At 36.3% G+C, this 20,017-nt stretch overlaps 1 protein-coding gene across 4 annotated transcripts in view; it reads right to left on the reverse strand.

Annotated features, from left to right (window-relative positions):
* Window positions 1-19,696, reverse strand: part of LOC121299165 (E3 ubiquitin-protein ligase NEDD4-like) — a 32,323-nt gene extending 12,627 nt beyond the window's left edge. The window contains exons 1-5 of one of the 4 annotated variants that reach the window (XM_041226758.1): window positions 19,523-19,696; window positions 18,393-18,466; window positions 16,637-16,715; window positions 16,213-16,251; window positions 11,305-11,358 (exon numbers count right to left, since the gene is read on the reverse strand). In XM_041226758.1, coding sequence (XP_041082692.1) covers window positions 11,305-11,358; window positions 16,213-16,251; window positions 16,637-16,715; window positions 18,393-18,466; window positions 19,523-19,564 — 288 coding nt within the window. In that variant the 5' untranslated portion in view covers window positions 19,565-19,696. Of the gene's footprint in view, window positions 1-7,223; window positions 9,395-11,304; window positions 11,359-16,212; window positions 16,252-16,636; window positions 16,716-18,392; window positions 18,467-19,522 lie in introns of those variants that run through there. The other 3 variants (XM_041226759.1, XM_041226757.1, XM_041226756.1) reach the window with 3 other exon arrangements.
* Window positions 19,697-20,017: the final 321 nt, after the last annotated feature.

The following is a 20,017-nucleotide window of genomic DNA, read 5'->3' on the forward strand; positions in this document are numbered from 1 at the left end:
GAACACGAACACATCAGAAGTATTGTGTTGATAGAACAGTATAATGTTCTAATAGGACAGACAGTAAGCTGTGTATAATTGCTTAGTCTCACAGTCTCTATAGATTATTAAACACACTGCAACTGTGCACTTATCTTTGTGACAAGGGCCTGCATGTTATTAAACAGGTTTTAACAGTACTATTTACCAACGCTTTTAACTAGGAGTATTTAAAAAAAAAAAGGAACAAACATTTCAACATATTTTGAGTGTTACACATCAGCATTAAACTAGTGAATGCAAAATAACAGCAAAATAAACTACTTTGTGAAGAACTTGCACAAAAACATTACTGTGCAGCTGATATCTGAAAAAAGTAGAAGCTAAACTGTATTTTAACTGCTTGTTAGAAAAACACAACATCAATTATTATAATGGGTTTACAGCAAGTGTATGTACTTAATGAATTAATCCATTTCCAGGTGTTGAGCACAGCTGACATTCACCCTATATCCACCCATTTAAAACTATTCACAGGACGATATGTCTGAAGTGAATTGTTTATTAATTATTATTAGTATTATTATTATTATTATATTATTATTATTATTATTAGTATTATTATTATTATTATTGTTCAGGAACCCTACAGCAGTGTTGGGGAAAAGATAACTGCAACACTGACATTTTTTGGCAGCATTTTACTTAGCTATTTTCCCAGTCTAATCTCTTTTACTACTGACAACCTAAGAGGAACCCTCAGAAAGACTACTTTTTCATATGCAAGACAATGTTGAATGAGCTAAACTACAAATGATTTCCCCTGGGGTCTGTCCATTTCGGGGGCATGCCAAGAAGAAATTAAAAAAAAAAAAACAAAACAGGAGTAGGCGCATATCATGTGGGCTTGATTCATTTTCTACCAACTTTCTCAAGCTAAGTTCTTGCCACTTACAATGCACGACCTCCACAATTAATTTTTACACACAATCACAAAACTGCACATGGGTAATGTACTAAGAAAAACAAATATTTTTGTACACTTTAAATAGTAGCAGTACTTGAGTAATGAAAATATTTATTGAATGGAACTACTGTATACCTCCTCTTACTGAAACAGAGCTGGTGCCAAAGAAAGCATACTCCATCTGCGCCTAGCTAGAACACTTAATGTATACAGACTCATTTAGATCAAACAAGGCAGCAGAGCTCAAGAAATCAGCGACGTGTTATAACTGGTGGTGTGAAAAACATGTGCCTCTATTTACACAAAATGTCACAAAAAGGTCTGCATTGTTTTGTAATAAATATGTATAGTATACATTACAATGTTTTAAAGGATTAAGATAGTGATCTTACAGCACTTAACTAGGTTACTATCTTGGCAAATGATTTAAATTCTCTCCAAAAGCCTTTTCATTTGGTAATCACTTAATGCTAACCAATTAAGCACATCAGCGTACATTTGGCCCCACATGCAACTGATACTGCTTCTAAGCCCGATTCTACCTTATGGATATAGCAACAACATCCCTCAAACTTTGATGCTGATAAAATGTTAAAAAGAAAAAATTTGTCAGACATCTCTGCATTCATAAGCCAACCAAAACAAAATAAAGCTGAATTTGGAAACTGATTTGTGCTAGAATCTATCATTAAAAGAAAACCAGTCTAAACCAAAAACGGTTTTGAAACCATCGAGTTGTGTTGAGAATCCTTTGAGAATTCTGTATAAACTGCTGCATTCTAATAGTTTGTTTGCATTTTTTTTTTTTTTAAATAAAATGAGGACAGCAGGATGTTTACAGGATGTAAGCCTCAACAGAGAGGTCATTTAACAGAACATCTGGGGCTTCAGATGATGGCCTTAATATTGTATGAATTTTCACTACAATCAATAGGAGGAAATAGTTACTGTAAAAAACTAAAAATAATAAAGCCTTTATTTTTTTTTTACTAAGGTGGCCTTAAAAGCAAGGTTTCACTGAACTAGGAAACATGAGAATTCTGTATAAACTGCTGCATTCTAATAGTTTGTTTGCATTTTTTTTTTTTTTAAATAAAATGAGGACAGCAGGATGTTTACAGGATGTAAGCCTCAACAGAGAGGTCATTTAACAGAACATCTGGGGCTTCAGATGATGGCCTTAATATTGTATGAATTTTTACTACAATCAATAGGAGGAAATAGTTACTGTAAAAAACTAAAAATAATAAAGCCTTTATTTTTTTTTTTACTAAGGTGGCCTTAAAAGCAAGGTTTCACTGAACTAGGAAACATGAGTCTCTCCAGAGATCTTTGATAAGAAAATTGTTTGACGTCATTCCTGTTAAACCCTCTCGTGTTACAGACTTATCTGTTTCTTTATTCTCATGGAAACAGTGCATGATCGTTATTGATATGGGGGGATAACATTCAACTCTTAAAATGAATAAACCACAATCTATTTGCTTTCAGGTGACATGCACTGTAAATAAATAAATAAAAAAGAAGGCTCTTTATTTATCAAAACCTACCATGGTAACTGTATGACAAAAAATCATATATATAATCCACTGATAGCACATACACAGTAGCCATCTGTTACCCATTCACATTAAAGCATGATTACTGTTTACCAAGCACTGCAGGGAAACAATAAGTCAAATGCCAACTGTATGCCATTAGAGAAACAGAAAATACATTAATTCAGTGCTAACATTCTGGACGTCAGTTTAACAACACAATTTAAACTGACTTTTGTGAAGCAGGTCCAAAAAATGTGTACTCTACAATTCATGCAGATATTTTAAAATACAAATATTTTAACCAAAAAATTCAGATATGCGGTACCATTTAAAGAATAAACTAGGGGCCCTTGTCTACGAGCCGAATAGATTACTATGTTTCAGTTCTATGAGTTCACCTTGATGTCTCAAAAGCACACATCGCAGCAGATACTGATCACATTCAAAACACGTCCAACTGAGCCAAACATGCATGTTTTAAGCCTTGATATTTAACCATATGGTAACAGATCATGTAGTGCAAGGTGTTCAAGGTTAAGTATGGGTATTTAAAGACACTCAAATGGAAGCAAAGCATTCAAGGCCAATTTATATATAAATTAATATTTCCTAGGATGTCTGTACCAAAACAAATTCCCCAAAGAACCATGTTCCCACAATAATGGGAAGCTACGCATATTACTGAGCCATTTGGTGTTGGTAAAGCAAGTTAGGAATCAATGCTTAGTGGATATTACCACATTCTGCCGAGTCAATGTCCTGGGGGCTTAAAGTTGTTAAGTTAAGTTAAGGCAAAAGTGTGAGGGGGGGGGGGACATTGACTCAGAAGGGCAAAATTACAGGCATTATTGCAGAGGCGGTATTTTTATCATTAGGTAGATTACGTTTACAATTAGGCATGCTTAATTCAAAGGTCAAAGCACACAGTCACGATAAAGAATTAAGGTGCAGGTAACATATTTAATGACTGGTGAAATTCAACTGTTTTGTCATTTCAAATATTTTCACAAAACAAACTTTAAAGCTGCAGTGTCCAGTGCAAAGCCACGTCATGAAAATAAAAAACAAACACACATCTGTAGGTGAAAAATGCTAAAATAAAAGGGTTGCTGCATTTAAAAAATATATAAACATGTGACATTTTCAGTCCACTAACATAAAGGCCTTTACATAATCTCTGCAAGTAAAAAATGACAGTGTCCAGTGTGAAAACACAACACGAAATAATAAATGAACATCAAAAGTAGCACTGCAGCATTACAATTTAATACAAACAAGTGCCTAAGCTATATATATAGGGATTGTAATGTAACAGGAAAGCGTAACCAATCAGACTGCGGAGTATGTATCATCTGCTCCGAAACCTCCCATCACGTCTTTGTTATCTGAACCGAACGTAACCCTAACCCTGAATCATTCAATGCACACAGCAGCTACTTCTAGGCAGTTTGCTCTATTCACATGAGCATTAAAAAACTCAAATTAATGGTGAAAATGTGCCTTTCAGCTAAAAGTTGGGGCGGAGTGATCATTCAAACCGGGGCATTGACTCAGCAGGATCCAGTAAAACAATTACGATTATTGCTCAACAACAGCTAGTCAACAGGAACTATTTCACCAACAACATTTCTTTTTTATAAAGAAGAAGGAATAAAGCCTAACAATCTTATCTAAATCTAACTGTGTGGAATTGCAATGTCTGGGAGCTGGCAACAGAGACCCTTTATAAACACAATTAAACAAAACTAAAACACCTGCAGTTCAGTGACACACAAAACCTGACATTGTATAGTCGCAACCTGGATAAATATGTACTAATATCAACATTTACAAAGCTGGTCCTCAAACACAGGACTACAGTTGCTACAAGAGACGTGAAAGCATCTGATTTTTATTGGAGGTATTATAAACTAAATCAACTAAAAACAAAAAAAAACAAACATTGATCCAGGCTACTACAGCTTACAAAAATAAAGGCTCAATGAATCCTTTTTAAAAACCAACATTCTTCCTTTTAAACATCTAGACATCATGTTCTTCAGACAGCTGACAGACTGAATGTTTTCTCAGCAGCCACAGAAGAGACCTATGCCAGTTTCCATTTCAAACAACAAATAACCCTTTGCATAGCTGATCTGTACTCCTCAAAGTGAATTTATACTGTCCCCTTTTATTTTGTCACAGAGGCGTTGTCGCGTGATCCGTCAATTTTAACGCTGAGCTTATTCTGAAGGGATAATTCCACTGACAATATCTGCACTCAAAATAGTTTCTGACTTTATACTTATTTGTAACAGCAGTATCGTATAACCATGTGTCTTTAATTCTGTACTTCAAATACCATTAATAAAAAGCTTCTAAAAGAATGTGTTTATTGTTTTGGGTTACCAAATAAACAAAATGAATACATTGGTATGTGCACATGTTCAACCAGGAAAAAATTTTTTTTTTCCATAAAACAGACCAGTGGCTTAAATGTTTATTAAAGCTCTCAATGCAACATATACTGTATGCAATGTTGGTAAAGAAGCAATATTTGATGCTGTAACTTTTTGCCTTAGACAAGTTACTGCATTTATAAATTAAGGTTACTTTACAATTATTCCATCACATTTTTGAGCAGTTGGTTTTGCCAAGCTGTTAAAACATAGACAGCATGAAACCCAATGCTTTACAAACAGGGTTGGTTCAAGACATATAAGAGAACATACAGTGCAACCCTTCCACTGCTGAAGCCTAGCCATTGATTTCATTTCATGACTAGTGCATACAGGTGGCTCAAATTACTAAGCTCTACTCTGGTATCAAGTTGTTAAACTTGAATCCAGACCACTCGTATGGGCAAGCTGGCCCAGACTAACTGGAGTCAAGAGAAATATTTCTGAAGTTGTCTATTTTTAACTGGGGCTCTCTCTGGAGCTATAATTAACCAGAAAAGAAATGTAAATAATAACATGACGGGTGGAATCTCTCTGCCATTCGCTTTCAGTGGATTCCAAATCCTGGTGCTCTGCAATAACAAGACAAGGTGCAGTTTCGATAAACAAATGAAGCGTCCTCGTTCACAGCAATGCATAGCCTGTTGCAGTGCTGTTACATCTTCATACTGAACTGTTGGATTTCTGCCACAGAATGGTTTAAGGGGTAAAAAAAAAAAAAAAAAAGAGAAGTAAATCCAAAAGTACCTTTGTGGGTTAGCCTAGAAGAGATTTACTAAAAGAAAGATATTTCTACTCTTGAATGATTAATACATTCTGGCAACAGGGGTACACAGCTAAATAAAGCACACATATTAAAGGCCACAGCATATTAAGCAATCCTTGTTTGCTACTCTGAATCTGTTTGTGTCATACACAGTTTGAGGCAGCTTACCTGTCCACCTGTCAGTACAACTTCTTTTAATGTTTCATACGAAATCTACAATCACCTTAAAACTCAAGCGCTTTGTAGTAACAAGCAATTGTGTATACTCTACAAAAGGCAGATTTTTTTTTTATTTTTCTTTTAAAATAATGAAAACACAAAGGCCTACATAAAAAATAAAACTCCGGATTCTTCTAGGGATTTCAACCTGAGTGTGTAGGCCAAGTAACAGGTAACTTGTCAGACAACACAGAACGTAGGTCAAGTGGAGTTCCCCACACCTTTGCTCAGAGTTATGTTTTCTTAGAACAGGTCGCATATAAGTAAATATATAGGCTTGTATTTATTGATGGTATTATGGACAGTATATTCCGGGTATGAAAACTGATGTTGACTAACACTTTAGCAAAGCTTGCACATGGTGTCCAGATGTTAATAGCCAGCTATTCGTAAGGGTAGCGTGTAGTCTTTTCTCCAGTCATTAAAGTAATTACACAACAAACAACAGCTGTAAGTGAAAGAGCTACATTCAACACTAAATTATGGACTAACTGAGGTGAAACAAGCGCTATATGGAACACATGCTTTCTGTGTTAAAGTTAACAATATTTTGAACAAAGAATGGTCATTTATACAATATCCTACCATTTGCTACAATTTACTTTTTGATTAGGTTCATAACCGAAAACATGGGCGTTAGCAGGATTGCTTGCTTACAAATCAGGCACAAAGGAAGGGTCTAGTAAAAGCCTCAGAAACAGCCATATTTCAATTAGTTTGCCATTTTACTCCTTTAAAAGAATTTTCCATTTTTCCAAACAGGTTTCCTTCAATATTTCATTGCTTGTTCTAGCCTGGCCAGATCTTTTGTTTTTACAGTATCACTGGCATCAGGAGCAGCATTCTTTTTGGGTAACTGGTATGCAGCCGACGATCACAGTAACCTTAACCCTTTACTATAAACCCTTGCAACAAAGAAGAACTCCAGAAGAAAAAAAAAAAAAAACACACAGCCTTTTACAACTGCAAGATGCAGTAAGAATTTCACTAACCGTTATCTTGTTTTGCTACCGGTTTAAAAGAGTTAGAAAAGGTAACACAGTGATTACTATTCCCATTTCAATATACCAGCTTTTGACTAAATTGTGCATTACTTGCATGATGACATTGACTATATATTGACTATACATTTGTAACATTTGTTTTTATTATATTCAACAGTAGCAAAAATTGATTGACAAATAAAAACTATACAATAAAAAAATACTAGCAAGGCAAAATAATAATAATAATAATAATAATAATAATAATAATAATAATAATAATAATAATAATAATAAATAAATAAAAATACATTCAGTAAAAATGCTTACCTTTGTGCTTCTTCCAGGGATGGCTTTATCATTTTCGCTTTTGCAGTTGCTATTTATTTCCATTAAGGAACCACATATCCTTCCATCGGTGCCAGGTGATAAATGTATGTGCACATGAGGGGCCCCTGTCTTTGAATTGTGTTGTGTAGATGTAGATAAATGGTATGAAATCTGTTGGCATGGCACTTCAAATGAAAGGCTCCTCTGCAGAGCACTGTGACAACCATTATTTGCTTGGGTACCATCCCTTTCAGTTTCTCTATGAGAATCTAGTTGAGAGTCAGAATGTTTCTGCAAGGGCAGACAGGCAGACGTGCTCCGGATCAGTTTTATATGATGATACTGCGGACAACCACTTGGTTCTGGTTCCTGAACCGGATGCTCAGAACTGCGCTGGCCATTTGTGCTCGACTCACTCTCAATTGCAACTTCTCTTTGCTGAGCAAAATGCAGCAAAACAGTTGAGTGTCTTTGTGATCGTTCCCGAGCAGCTGGCTGATCCTGGCCGCTGTCAGTTTCCTGGGGTCTATCTGGTAGCGACCCATTCAAGTGCAGTGGTCTTATGTCCCTAAGCTCAACAGTTGGGCAGCTGGATTTGGATAACCTTAAGCCATTGACCGCTGTTGCGATGGAACCCTTTGATGCAATTTGATCGTCTTCCTGCGTAGGCTCGACAGCAGAAAGCAAAAACTGGTGTGAGGTCTGGTAGGAACTACGTGCTGGCAGAGGTCCTGGGCTAATAGGAGATGCTGGTGGCGTGTTACAGGGGCTCCGAGGAAATATAACTAAAGAAGAGCAGCGCCTCAGTGGCACCTTCGGCTTCCGTTTTACAGGTGTTCTTTCTATTCCCACTGTGCGCTCAAGGATTTCAGGTTCAAAATAAATACTGCTACTGCTACAATAACCCGCATCACTGGTGGTACTGCTGCTCGGGCTTGCACAGGACCCAAAATCCCTGGTTCTGATGTTACAAGGAATATCCTGACAAGTCCTGGTGCTGTCACTCACGGTACTGCTTACACATGACCCAAAACCATTGGCACTGTTGCTGTTACAAGAAAAACCTTCAGCTGTAGGAATGCCGCGAGAATCGCCACCATTTACTATTTCCTTGGTAAAAGAGATAATTCCACTTTTAATGCCACTTGATCCACAGCTATTACTTTCCTCCTTTTTTGTTTTTCCATAACTACAACCAAGACCACCAACAACACTGCCACATGTTTCAAGATCTCCGTTTAATTTCCGAGACTGCAGGGAAATCTGCAAAGAATTGCTCTTTTTGCTGCTGTTAAGCTGTGGTATAAATAGTGATGAACAGTGCTGTAAATGACCAATCTCTGCTGACAACGGAGGCAAAGCCAGCTGCCCTGGGGTTACCGTCCTTTGAATAACATGTTGTGAAGTATTTTCAGAAGGACTGTGAGAGGACATACACAAGTTGTTTTCCATGCCATTGCCACAGGTCTCAGACAAAGGGTCGGTATTGCTTCTCCTTGAAGCAAAATGCAAACGCAGCCGCTGTGCCATTAGTCCAACGTTCTAATCTTGCAAGCAAGTGAAACGCATGGCAAAACTCACTTGAAAAGCAGCAAAGCAACTGCTCGGGATCCTGTTCTGTTATTACAATCATTAGTAGCTGTAGATAGCAGAAATAGCTGTAGTGACAACCTACATTCCACTCATGGTTGAAGTGAAGTTATTAGCCCAGGCGGTCAGACTAACTCTGAAGTGCATACAGCACCAAACGAACTGCTCCTGAGACTACAAAGATCTGTAGCCAAGGTGCATTCACTTAGAGAACCAAACTGCAGCAGAGCTCAGCTGCTGAACTGAAACCAAGCCAAACCTCGCTTCAATTATACCTTCTCAAATTTGCATGAATGAATCCAGCCCAAAAACAACAATCCTCTTACATTTCAGATTCAAGCACCACAGTACTTCTCTCTACGATGCTAGCAGAGCATTAAAAACAACTTCAAGCAACGATGTGTCTAAAGTTTCTTCTGCGCCGTACCACCACTAATATTTTTACCCTTTGGTATAGAATTACAGGAAATCGGGAGGAATGAGCTCCAACATAATTCAGTATCAAACTTTAGGGTTGAATTTCCAAATAGTGTCCACACTTGGAAACCACTGGACTTGTGGAAATATGCAGGAAGCTACTGGTAGATATTACAAACTGCGAGTTAACTGTGCTTGCAATTTCCTTTAAAACAGCTCTTTGATGTTCTTTGAGATAAAGCAATGGAAGTTAATTAGCTATATATACACTAACTTCAATTTTCAGCATTCTTGACCAAGAGCTAATGAGCGTATGTTGCTGACATTTGTGGATTTCCGTTACTTTTCTTAAAGCACCTATAAAAACATACAGGCAATTATTATTGCATGTGTGAAACACCAACTAGTATTTTGCCTGTATGAAGAGCACAGCTGAGCAAAAATAAAAATCTTTTTATAGGTAGATATGCTACATCCACAAACATATGCCAAGCAGGCTACATTCTTTTCTTCTGCAGCTTATCTTATTAGCTGCCAAACTATTAGTGGCCTAGACCAATAACTACTGGATTACAGATATTAACAATTCTTCTGAAGAGTATCATCAACACATCAAAAATGTGATAATGGGTTATCATTTCAGTTTCTCTCACATTATATTTGATGTCTGTTTCTAGGAAAGCTTGTGACTCTCATAACTTCAGATTGACTTCTTGGATGCTGGACATTGGTAATAAAAAAGAAACATTATAAAAACTGATCATTTATATTTAAGTAAACATATTATGAAATGCAAATATTAAAACATTTGTAGATCGTCTAAAACTAAGCTTCTGTAAGAAATGTAGCCATCTGTCCACCTGATCATTATAATGTCTTACAAACAGCCATAATGTTCTGAAACATAATACAGCTTGCTTGTAATCATTTATTCTTGGTGTTTATTTAACCTTTACCATAATTTAGTGTGGTCGGCAGTAAAAAGTAATATTTTACAAAAACATTTCTTGGTCATACTTTATTGCATTTCATTTGTTGACACACATTTATTTAACACCTTAATAATACTCTTGGGTATATTTAATTCCTCTAACCTGAACTAAATTGCAATAAAAGGTATACTAGATCATTAATGGAAAGCTGACACACCAAACAGCTCAGGTATTTTAAACCATGGACCGAGGGTTTATAAGAATATAGTGATCTTCCCGTCAGCCTTCTCTTTCAGGTATAAACCTTGTTTACCATGTCCAAAATTAAGATTCTTTCTTATCCACAGCCTGAGAGAATTACACTACAAATCTAAACAAAGGATCTTTTATCTACAGCCCTTTATTTGGAATTGCTTCCAGATTTTTTGAAAATAAAACCTGATGTTATAAAATAATGCCTAAAAAACAAAGCAAGCAAAAGACCATTTTATTTTAAAATAAGTAAAAGCTTGTTGGTAAAACGCTAACCCATAACTGTGAATTACCCCTTTCTGCTATTGTAACCATCAACATTAACTCTATTTTTTATTTAAGAAACTTGGTTAAAACTGCTTGAAAATGTCACATTGAACTACTTTCCTGACGATTAGAGGGTGCTTTGAAAAGGGAGAACCAACTCCAAACCTTTAATAAACAAACAGTCACGAATGATTTAATGAATACCAAACCATTTCATCCATTGAAACAGGCTTAGTAAAGCATTTGCGTACATATGGTACTTCCTCCATTCTTTAATGAACTTCCTCACACAAGCAGTACAGTGTTTCACAAAAATGTACTGTGTGAAATACATCGTCTTTGTCACATTTCAGCAGCAAGGCAAAGGGGCCTGCGGCACAGCTGGAGGTCATCCACAAACAAAACAAATCGTCAATAGAATTGTAATGAATAACTTGTTCTTACTGTTGCCCCAGGACAAACTTAATTACCTATTGTAGAAGAGCTTTATTTACTTACTGAAGTAAGAACTCCTCAGGCACAGTGGAAGAACTTTTTGTAGCCCAATTATCCACGTGCACTCAATTAAACTATGTTTTATACCATGAGAAATGTATTTTTGGTTTGCTTGTAATGAAACTTACCAAACGGTTCTCATCAAAAACTTCAAAGAGCAGTCTATGCTGCCGGGGATGGACCTGAGAGGAAAAACAAAAGAACCGGTAAACACTTTGGATGGCATTGTCCCTTCAATAGAAATACGATCTTTGCACTGTGGCTTTAAATATATCAAAGCTTTGGAAAAAATTTATAAAAATTGGGTGTGGTTTTTTCAGGATAAAGGAAGCTGAACATTTTCCTGTAAACAAGAGATCAATGGACGTGATCACATCTGGCTTTACGGTTCTGTGTTTTTGCTTTGTCAAAAACTTGTCTTTTAAAATAACTGTAAAATGGTCAGCTGCAAAGGGGTCACGAGTGTTCATTTCTGGTATGTACAGTAGCTAAGTTAAGTGCAAACGTACTGTGCAGCTGGACCTCAGATACAGACAGTAAGCTGCTTGCAGTGTATCAACTCTTTTTGTTATCGTCTTCTACTACAGTAGTCTCCACTTATAGGAATACCTCCTTAGAGAACAATTTGGCTTTGGGCACAATGTTGTGGTGAAGCAGAATTTTCCTTTTACCTTTTTGGCATCGATAGCGATCGTTGCTAACCGATTACAAATGGATACAGTGCTGTTCTGTAACCTGATAACTCATCGTCTTCAAACTCAAATGGTTTATTCAGTCTTTTTCAAAAAGAGATTTGTCGTCGCGAGAGTAAGCTAGAGTTGCATTTTTAAACGTGTGTACGGGTGCCGTGTTAATAACGATTGTGTTAAATGTGTTATCGTATTCATAACTGCTGTTAGAGCAACTGCTGAATTTTTACTGCATGTAGGGGTGCTTTAATCATTTGGCAGTCAGTTTATTAACGTTAGTTTGTCAGTTTATTGTTATATCTTTATTAACATATGCTTGCCTATTGCTTTTCTCTTACTTATTCTGTTAATTTCATAAGTTGATACACATGCGCCATGGCATAAGTAACAAATACCTTTGTATTTATTGATTCATATCGCCGACTGGCCTTGGCATATTGTGTCCGATGGTCAACTCTGTCTTAGAGAACACTTCGGCTAAGAGAACACTTTGCTTGCTTCCCGAGGGGTGTTCTCTTATCCAACAGATCTTGCTACACACTTGCTTTATAAATAGTAGATACTGTGGGTTAATAATTTAGCTTACGATGTGAGCAAATATCTTACTGTTACTGTACAGAAACTACACAGGCCTTGCGTTTAAATGGTAACTTGCCATCTGTACTTTCACACAATAACAGGTGACCCATTTTTTCTATTAATCCCCATTATGGAGATATGTTGCAATAAACAGGACGTACTGTAGAAGGAAAAATGCAAGGTGAGGCATCCAAATGTTGAACAGGGTTTGGTGTCTATTAATTTCCTTATTGACAAAAAGTGTGGACAACAGGGCAGAAAACAGCATTGCTTTACACAGACTGTAGGCAGGTGAGTATATTGAAGAAAATACAGTAGGGAAGGTGGATAATTATGACCCCCTTTCCTGACAAACTGTAATATCAGCATACATCACTTGGCAACTTTATACTAAAATGCTCAACCAAGTGTATTATACATGGAGCACATGATACAGAGTACACAGGATGAGATGTCACAGTGACATCTTTCAAAATGGAAAAAAGTAAAACGTTATTTATGGTTTTTGTGAAAGTGCTCCCCAGCCAACAAAGCAATGTATCCCTTACCCCATCCCCATCAAATAATAAACTATTGTATCTTCTGAAAACAATAAATACAGTAATAACATTACATTTTCCAAAGGCAGCCCAATGCCAAACATTATTAATATTTGATTAAAAAAAAATATATATATATATATATATATATATATATATATATATATATATATAAACAGCAAACATAACTAAATGGGTGTTTAGAAGAGCAAACCCTCAGCATTCATGTACAAGGTCAATACATTCTCATTCAGAGTTAGTCTTTAGCAGGCCAAAAAAGGTGCTTTAACATAATTGAGATCTTAGAATTAAGCTGGCTAGGACTGCATGTTATTCTAGGGGTGTAAGTTTCATCGTCAGGGAAACAAGAAATACTGTCTTACTCACTGGCAGTTTTTTATATAGTATAAATATGATTAAAAAAAAAAACACCTAAGGGCACTAAAACAACCCAGCTCTCAAGTGCATCAGGAATATGCAGACATTTTAAAAAGCTCAGTTTAGCTGTTTGATAGGGCAGGAAAGCTCTCATTCTGACAAAGACAAGTAATATTAAGCTACAAGCGTGCCTTTGATAAAACAAAATCTACTTCCCTACTGAAAAGTGATTGTGAGGGCTGTCACAGTCTCTTACAGCAAGTTTTACTGTGACAGCATTTACCATTATAGTGCAGCAAGTTCAAAGTACTGCTAATGTAAGTGCTAACTACAGTGTAAGCAAGCAGTTGCCCATGTTGGGAGCAGGGGGGGCAGAAGGGAGGATTCACACTGCAACCCGAGACACCCACTTCAATAAAGAGATGGGTCCTGTATTTTATGCTAGGCGACTCCAGACTTGTTAATGGGGCCATTATCCACTTCCACACATTAGCGGTAATTATATCCTGTTGCTTATCTGAACAATTAGGCAGCAACTCTCACAGAATTCACAGATCCCCTGGCAATCTCAGTGTTGTACAATGGATAATATGAATAACTGTCACAGTATACAGACACAGGGACAGTGTGACCCAGCTGTTGGAGTTAAGTATTATAAGAGCTAGTGAGGTTTCAAATGTCTGCCCTCTGCTTTACCCTTAACTTCTCATGCCCAACTCCGTTTATCTACACAGCAAGCTGAACTGGTCAATTTTTACATAGTTTATATTATTTTAATAGTTTTAAGGGTTTCACTCCACCCAATACATTTTAATATTGCTTTCACTTTGATGTATGTAGGCTAATCTTCAGATTTTCCTGAACCACTTAAAACAACTATCAATACTAATGCCACTTCCAACAAACGCAGAAATTTAAGACCTTTGCATATCTATTTTTATCTGAGGCGTCAGACTACCTTACTGCAAGGCTGTCAGTTTGAGCCAACCTATGTAGCTCTCAAAAGGTCCTGGCTACATTTCTTTTGATAGGAATCCACATTAAACATTTTTATATATTTTTTTCTGTATAACAGCTTTGGAAAATGATTACCTGTAATGGGATCATTTGTTTTCAAATACAAGCATAAAGACATTTAAATTGAAAAACAAAAAAACAGATTTTAATATGCTGTTGGGGACAAAGGTTATGGACAAATAAATCCCACGCGATTACGAAGCTGTTCCCCTTGCTTTATGGATCTGTGGATAAACAGATGGCACCTCCTAACAAGGAGAAACAAGGTTTAAAAGGAAAAGATACAAAACTAATTAAAATGTGCTTATGGTACTTTCTCTTTGTAATGGATCTTTTAATCCCCCCTCAAAAATGTGTCCATCGTTATTAATAAAAAGATTGGTTGTGCTTGACTGCTTTGTTTTCCTATTTCCCAATTCAGCCTTGATGAAAGCAGCAGAAATACAGCTGCATGTCATTATTTTAACAACCACAGTTTGCAAAAACAACCATGACCCTGATACTGTGGGGATCCACATAACAGTGTACTGTCACGTTAATAAATGTGACTTGCATCAAAATCAAGTCTATGCAACCAGTTGACAATTAGGAAAACACTATGTTGCCAGTTCTGGGAGAACATTGCTACAGTTCATAACACAACGAGTGATGTGAAACTGAAGGAAAACAGTACAGATGGAGAGTACATAACATTAAAACTTCTGTTCAATACTACAAATCAAGCAAAACTGCCAGCGCAATGAACTTTCAAGTTAAAAATCAAACAGCTGTGGTTTAGCAGCTGTAACACTTACATTTACAGTTGTAATCTTGCTAGCAACCAGTCAAAAAAAAAAAAAAAACGTTTCTCTTTCTAGCATTCCAGTGTATTTTTTCGGAAAATAAGGTTAATCGAATCTTAAATATATAATTTCCACGGATATGATCAACTTGGAATTATCAGTCATAAAGGAGGAGTGGGTGTCTGGGGGCAGCAAAACAAACCCTTGTACAGAGTTGCACAGTTTTTTGCTCCTTGGGTTTTCCCAGTTATTGTTATAATGTCCTGACTTGTACATTAGCCTAGTCTTGTTTCTTGATGGGTAGCAAGCTCAGGAAATAAGGCAGCAAGACGTTTTCACCGTGTCTCAGCAGGCACTGGCAGCTTAAAGTCAGGGAAATCATGAGGGGCCAATGATTGTGAAAAAATAAGTGTATCTAATTGAACTCAAACCTATTAAATATGGATATACTTTGTGCTGATTAGTTTATTGTTAGTTCTTGAGATTTAGTATGTACTTCTGTTTTAATATTTTGTTTTTATTTTGCACATTTTTTTTAATGAAGTTTACATGCAAAAAATAAGTGTAAAGTAGTGTAGTCAGCAATGCGATTTGTTGCCTAGCTGGCAAAAGATGTGTTACAATTGCTCTTCAATCATGTCTGCTACCACAGGACCTTTCCTGTCTCGTGTGACATAGCGTGACCCAGAACCCTGAATAAGAACCAGTGTTGAAGCGCAGATGTGCACTCCAGACAGTATAACACAAAACAGAAACTGCACTTTCTGGACATGTTCAAAATGTGGATCCGAAAGTAAAAAACAAACAGTCTGTTAACTTAATTTAAAAGCTCCTGCTTTGCTAGTTTTGGAACATCAGCAGTTTATTTTCTGTTTTCAGAGAAAAAGTGCTTTCAACTTTCCTGCTCTGGTGTATTGTTTATATATTGTTTATTGAAAATAATATATATATATCTATATATATCTATATATTATATATATATAATTATATATATATATAATATATATATAAATGACAAACTGTGAAGCAGTTTCAGTTTGTAGAATACTTACTCTGAAGTAAAATTCCTCGTTCCATTTAGGGTCCAGTGTCTAAGAAAAAAAAAATACAATTTATTTGGTTTGACGAAGGAAAGAAAAACAAAAAAACACCAAATACAATTCTTAAATGAAGATACAAGCCCCTACTTTAAACTGACAACTTTGGTCATTTTGTTTCTTTAAATAAAAATAAATGTGAATGTACAAGAGAAGGAGTTCTGTATTGGGAAATGCCTTTACAGCAAGGGAGTAACTATATTGGCAAATAGCTTTCCTATATGGAGAGCAATCACTTCAATATAACTTGTACAAGAGGTTACTTGTACAATGTATAAAGACAGAATTTTATGAGTATTTAGGTCTGCCATTGTTTATTAAATTAGACCCCTGTATGTTACAATAATTATGTATTGTCTAAAAGACAAAAGTTACTCACCTTTTTTATAGTTTTGGTTTGGACACTGGTGAGTTCCCCATTTACAGGATCATACAAAGAAACTCTTGTATAAGGATCACTGTGGAAAAAGAAAGTACCATCAAGAAGACATTACCTAAATGTGGGGGGGGGGCTGGGATGATTACTGGAAAGTTAGGTTCTCAATCTGAAGTACTAATAGACTGCAGCTAATTACTGAGAATCAGTCATAGGCAGCTGGCCTTGTACAACATGCATGTAAAGCAGTAAACAAGATTTACAGATTTGCACAACTGCAAGACAATAACTCCAGCTAATTGCATTGCTTTAATTTAATTTAAACAGTTGCTCTAAATAGCATAGTTGAAACATTATATTGGTCTAAATTTAGAAATTACAGAAATATTTTGAAATGTAAAAAAGTTTCTTATTAAGATGAACAGTTAATTTACATTGCATCACCATGTTTGCAGTGTTTCTATTATTCCATGCATATTTTTCATCTTATTTTAGGCTATTAAAACACCACCCCCTCAAAACATGTACCTATCCGCACCATGAGTATAGATTAGATTTATCATTACCATGAAAACATAGATTACCACAACCCATATCCACACAATGTCAAAATATAAGTGTGACATAGGCTGACATAATGACCAATTGGTCATAGCATTTACCCCATTTTATTTAGTTATACCACATCTTGATAAATGCTGGCATGAATAGATACTGTACAATGAACGCACTACATTCAAGAACACTGAAACAGCACCACCTACAGGTAACAAAATAATATACACAGTACTTAAAAAATGGCCCCTGAACACACTGTAAGACATACCCAGCTTTTAAGACATGGAAACTTTGCAGTGTTTCTAATTGATTAAAAATTATTAGATACATTTGAAATATATGTCTGGGATGGTTAAATAGCCCAGAAGAGCCAAGAGTGGTTAAAGGTAGCTGAAAGTGGTTCTGTCAAAAATTTATGTATGAGGGAATTATAACAAGCTTTGCCAATAACACACTGTACAACTACAAATATTTTAGGCTGAAAGGTACTGTAGTTCACTTCTTGTGACAAACTGTCCTTGCAAAGTTGCACTGAATGTGGGGCAATGGTTTCTAATATAATCTTTCAATAATTCAGCCAGACAGCTTCGTAAAGTTCCTTCTTTTGATATTAATCACAATGATCATCACACTCCATCATACTACTCTGTTTGAAATGACAGAGCTAACCCCGTTTACTAAATAAAGCTCTGTGGCTTAAAGCTAACCTTGCTTACTTGAGAAAACTCTTGTGTTTAACTGTGACTTATGCACTGGGAGATATGTTCTCAACTGCAGACACCAGCATGGTTTGCTGTGGCAGGCAACCTCACAAAGGTGTTGGCAAATGCTCTCTGGTCTGCAGTTTTCACTAGTATTTATCCTACCAACATCTTCATTAATGTTACCTTCTATGGGCAGTATAATATAGAGTGCTGCCACCAAATCTTTTGGCTTGAGAATCTCTGGCCTAGTCTTTATTTAGCGTGCAGCACCATTTACATAGTCCAAGATCACACATTACCAGCCAAAGCTGCAATATTCAAGCAATAGAATCCTGATTAGTGGGTATAACCGCCTTGCAGTTGACTACATCTGAAAAGCCAGAAGACAAGCCTAGGCACACTAACAAAGTAGTTAATCTGCATGAACTCATAACAAGCACATTTTAAAAACATGTTCAATTACTTCTGATAGCATAAAGAATGCAAATGCAGACTACCTGGCACCCAGAATATCTTTCTTAGCAAGGCCAATTCCAGCAATAACCTTAACTCGGAGTACTCTGGATTCATCCTGTAATTATAAAATATATTTAATAAAGGACATCTCAAGTTTGTCATAATAACAGTTGTGCTGTATAACTCTGCAAACGTGAAATACACATCTCAAATGAAGTTATGAGGTCTTTACAACACTGAAAACAAAATATGCTGACAAATTAGTTCAGAAAGTATATATTATAGTTAATTGTTACACGCAGAAACACACTTGCTGTAATCACATAGCCTCATTGGTAGCGCTGCAATTTACAAACCTTGCTCTTTGCATAGCTAAGAGAGAGCACGCCCCCTTCTGCAACATTCTTTAATGATCTTGCGTCACAGTTTTCTGATCTTGTTATTTGTAAGTTTAAAACGCTTTATAATACTGTATAAAACAAACCATACAGAAGCCAGTACATTTCCCTAGTACGTTAATAAATACTACTGTATTTTTATAACACGGATGTACAAATGTACACACCCTGGTTGTGTACGTTTCTTCATCGCACCAATGCAGTGTTTTTCCCCTCTCCTCACACGACTAGCCATTCGCTTGTGTGCTAACCTGTCAAGTTTCATACACTATAGTTTCTATTTCAGTATTGATTTTGTTTAAATATGTGTCTGACACAGCAATGTTTACTTTAGCTCTGTGATTTTCAGCGATACTGTCTAAACTGCACTGATTTGCGTGAAGTGTTTTCCAACACCCAGCAGTAGACTTATTTTTACTTATTTTTAACATTTCTATGAAATGTTAAAAAAAAAAAAAAAAGCAAACAGCAACAACTATATAATAGTACCTCTAATACACACTGTTTTTAAAATAAACTAAATTTACATTATATTTTGAAACTAAAATATGAGTGCATTTTCTGCAGCTTTGATCATAAGAAAGTCTGCAACCTGTGCCGTACGGTTTTGGTAAGTTATTATTATTATTATTATTATTATTATTGTAATAAACATAAAGAAAAAAAAAACAGTAGTTCTGCAATAAATGAATCCCAAAGTCCAATATTATAATTCACCGTTATGAAAGTTATACAAATGTTAAACACATTTTCTGAACATCACATTATAATACCTCATCCGTTGGTAGACCACGCACTTCAGGAATTAAAGCCATAATCCCTCTGGATTCAATAATAACATATACTGCACATGAAACAGTACAAATCAGAATGAGGAGTCAAAACCACGATATTGAACGTGTATCCCCGCCCCCTCTCAGGTAAAGCAATCCACGGTGCGGTGCAGTACGTGAGTTACGTTACGTTTTGTTTCACTCCTTCCTTCCTCCCGCTGCGTAGTTTAGAGTGATTTCCGCTCTACTGTAATCTGCACTTTCTCATTGGTGTCCGCCGTGTAGCACAGCCCTGCCCACATTCTTTTGTCTGCACGATGTAGAGTTCCACTTTGTGGTTGAGTGGGGTTTCCCCATATTGGAAACGTCAGGGCGAAGGGATGTTGGTATGAGTTGGGAGTGGGGTTGTCCCCTGTCCCTGTTTTGCCTGGATCGTCCCGGGAATTCAACATGCCGTCCTTAAAATGCCACCGCCTTAAATTGAACACGAGCTAG

This window comes from Polyodon spathula, chromosome 24 (genome assembly GCF_017654505.1).
Source record: "Polyodon spathula isolate WHYD16114869_AA chromosome 24, ASM1765450v1, whole genome shotgun sequence".
Taxonomy (NCBI): domain Eukaryota; kingdom Metazoa; phylum Chordata; class Actinopteri; order Acipenseriformes; family Polyodontidae; genus Polyodon; species Polyodon spathula.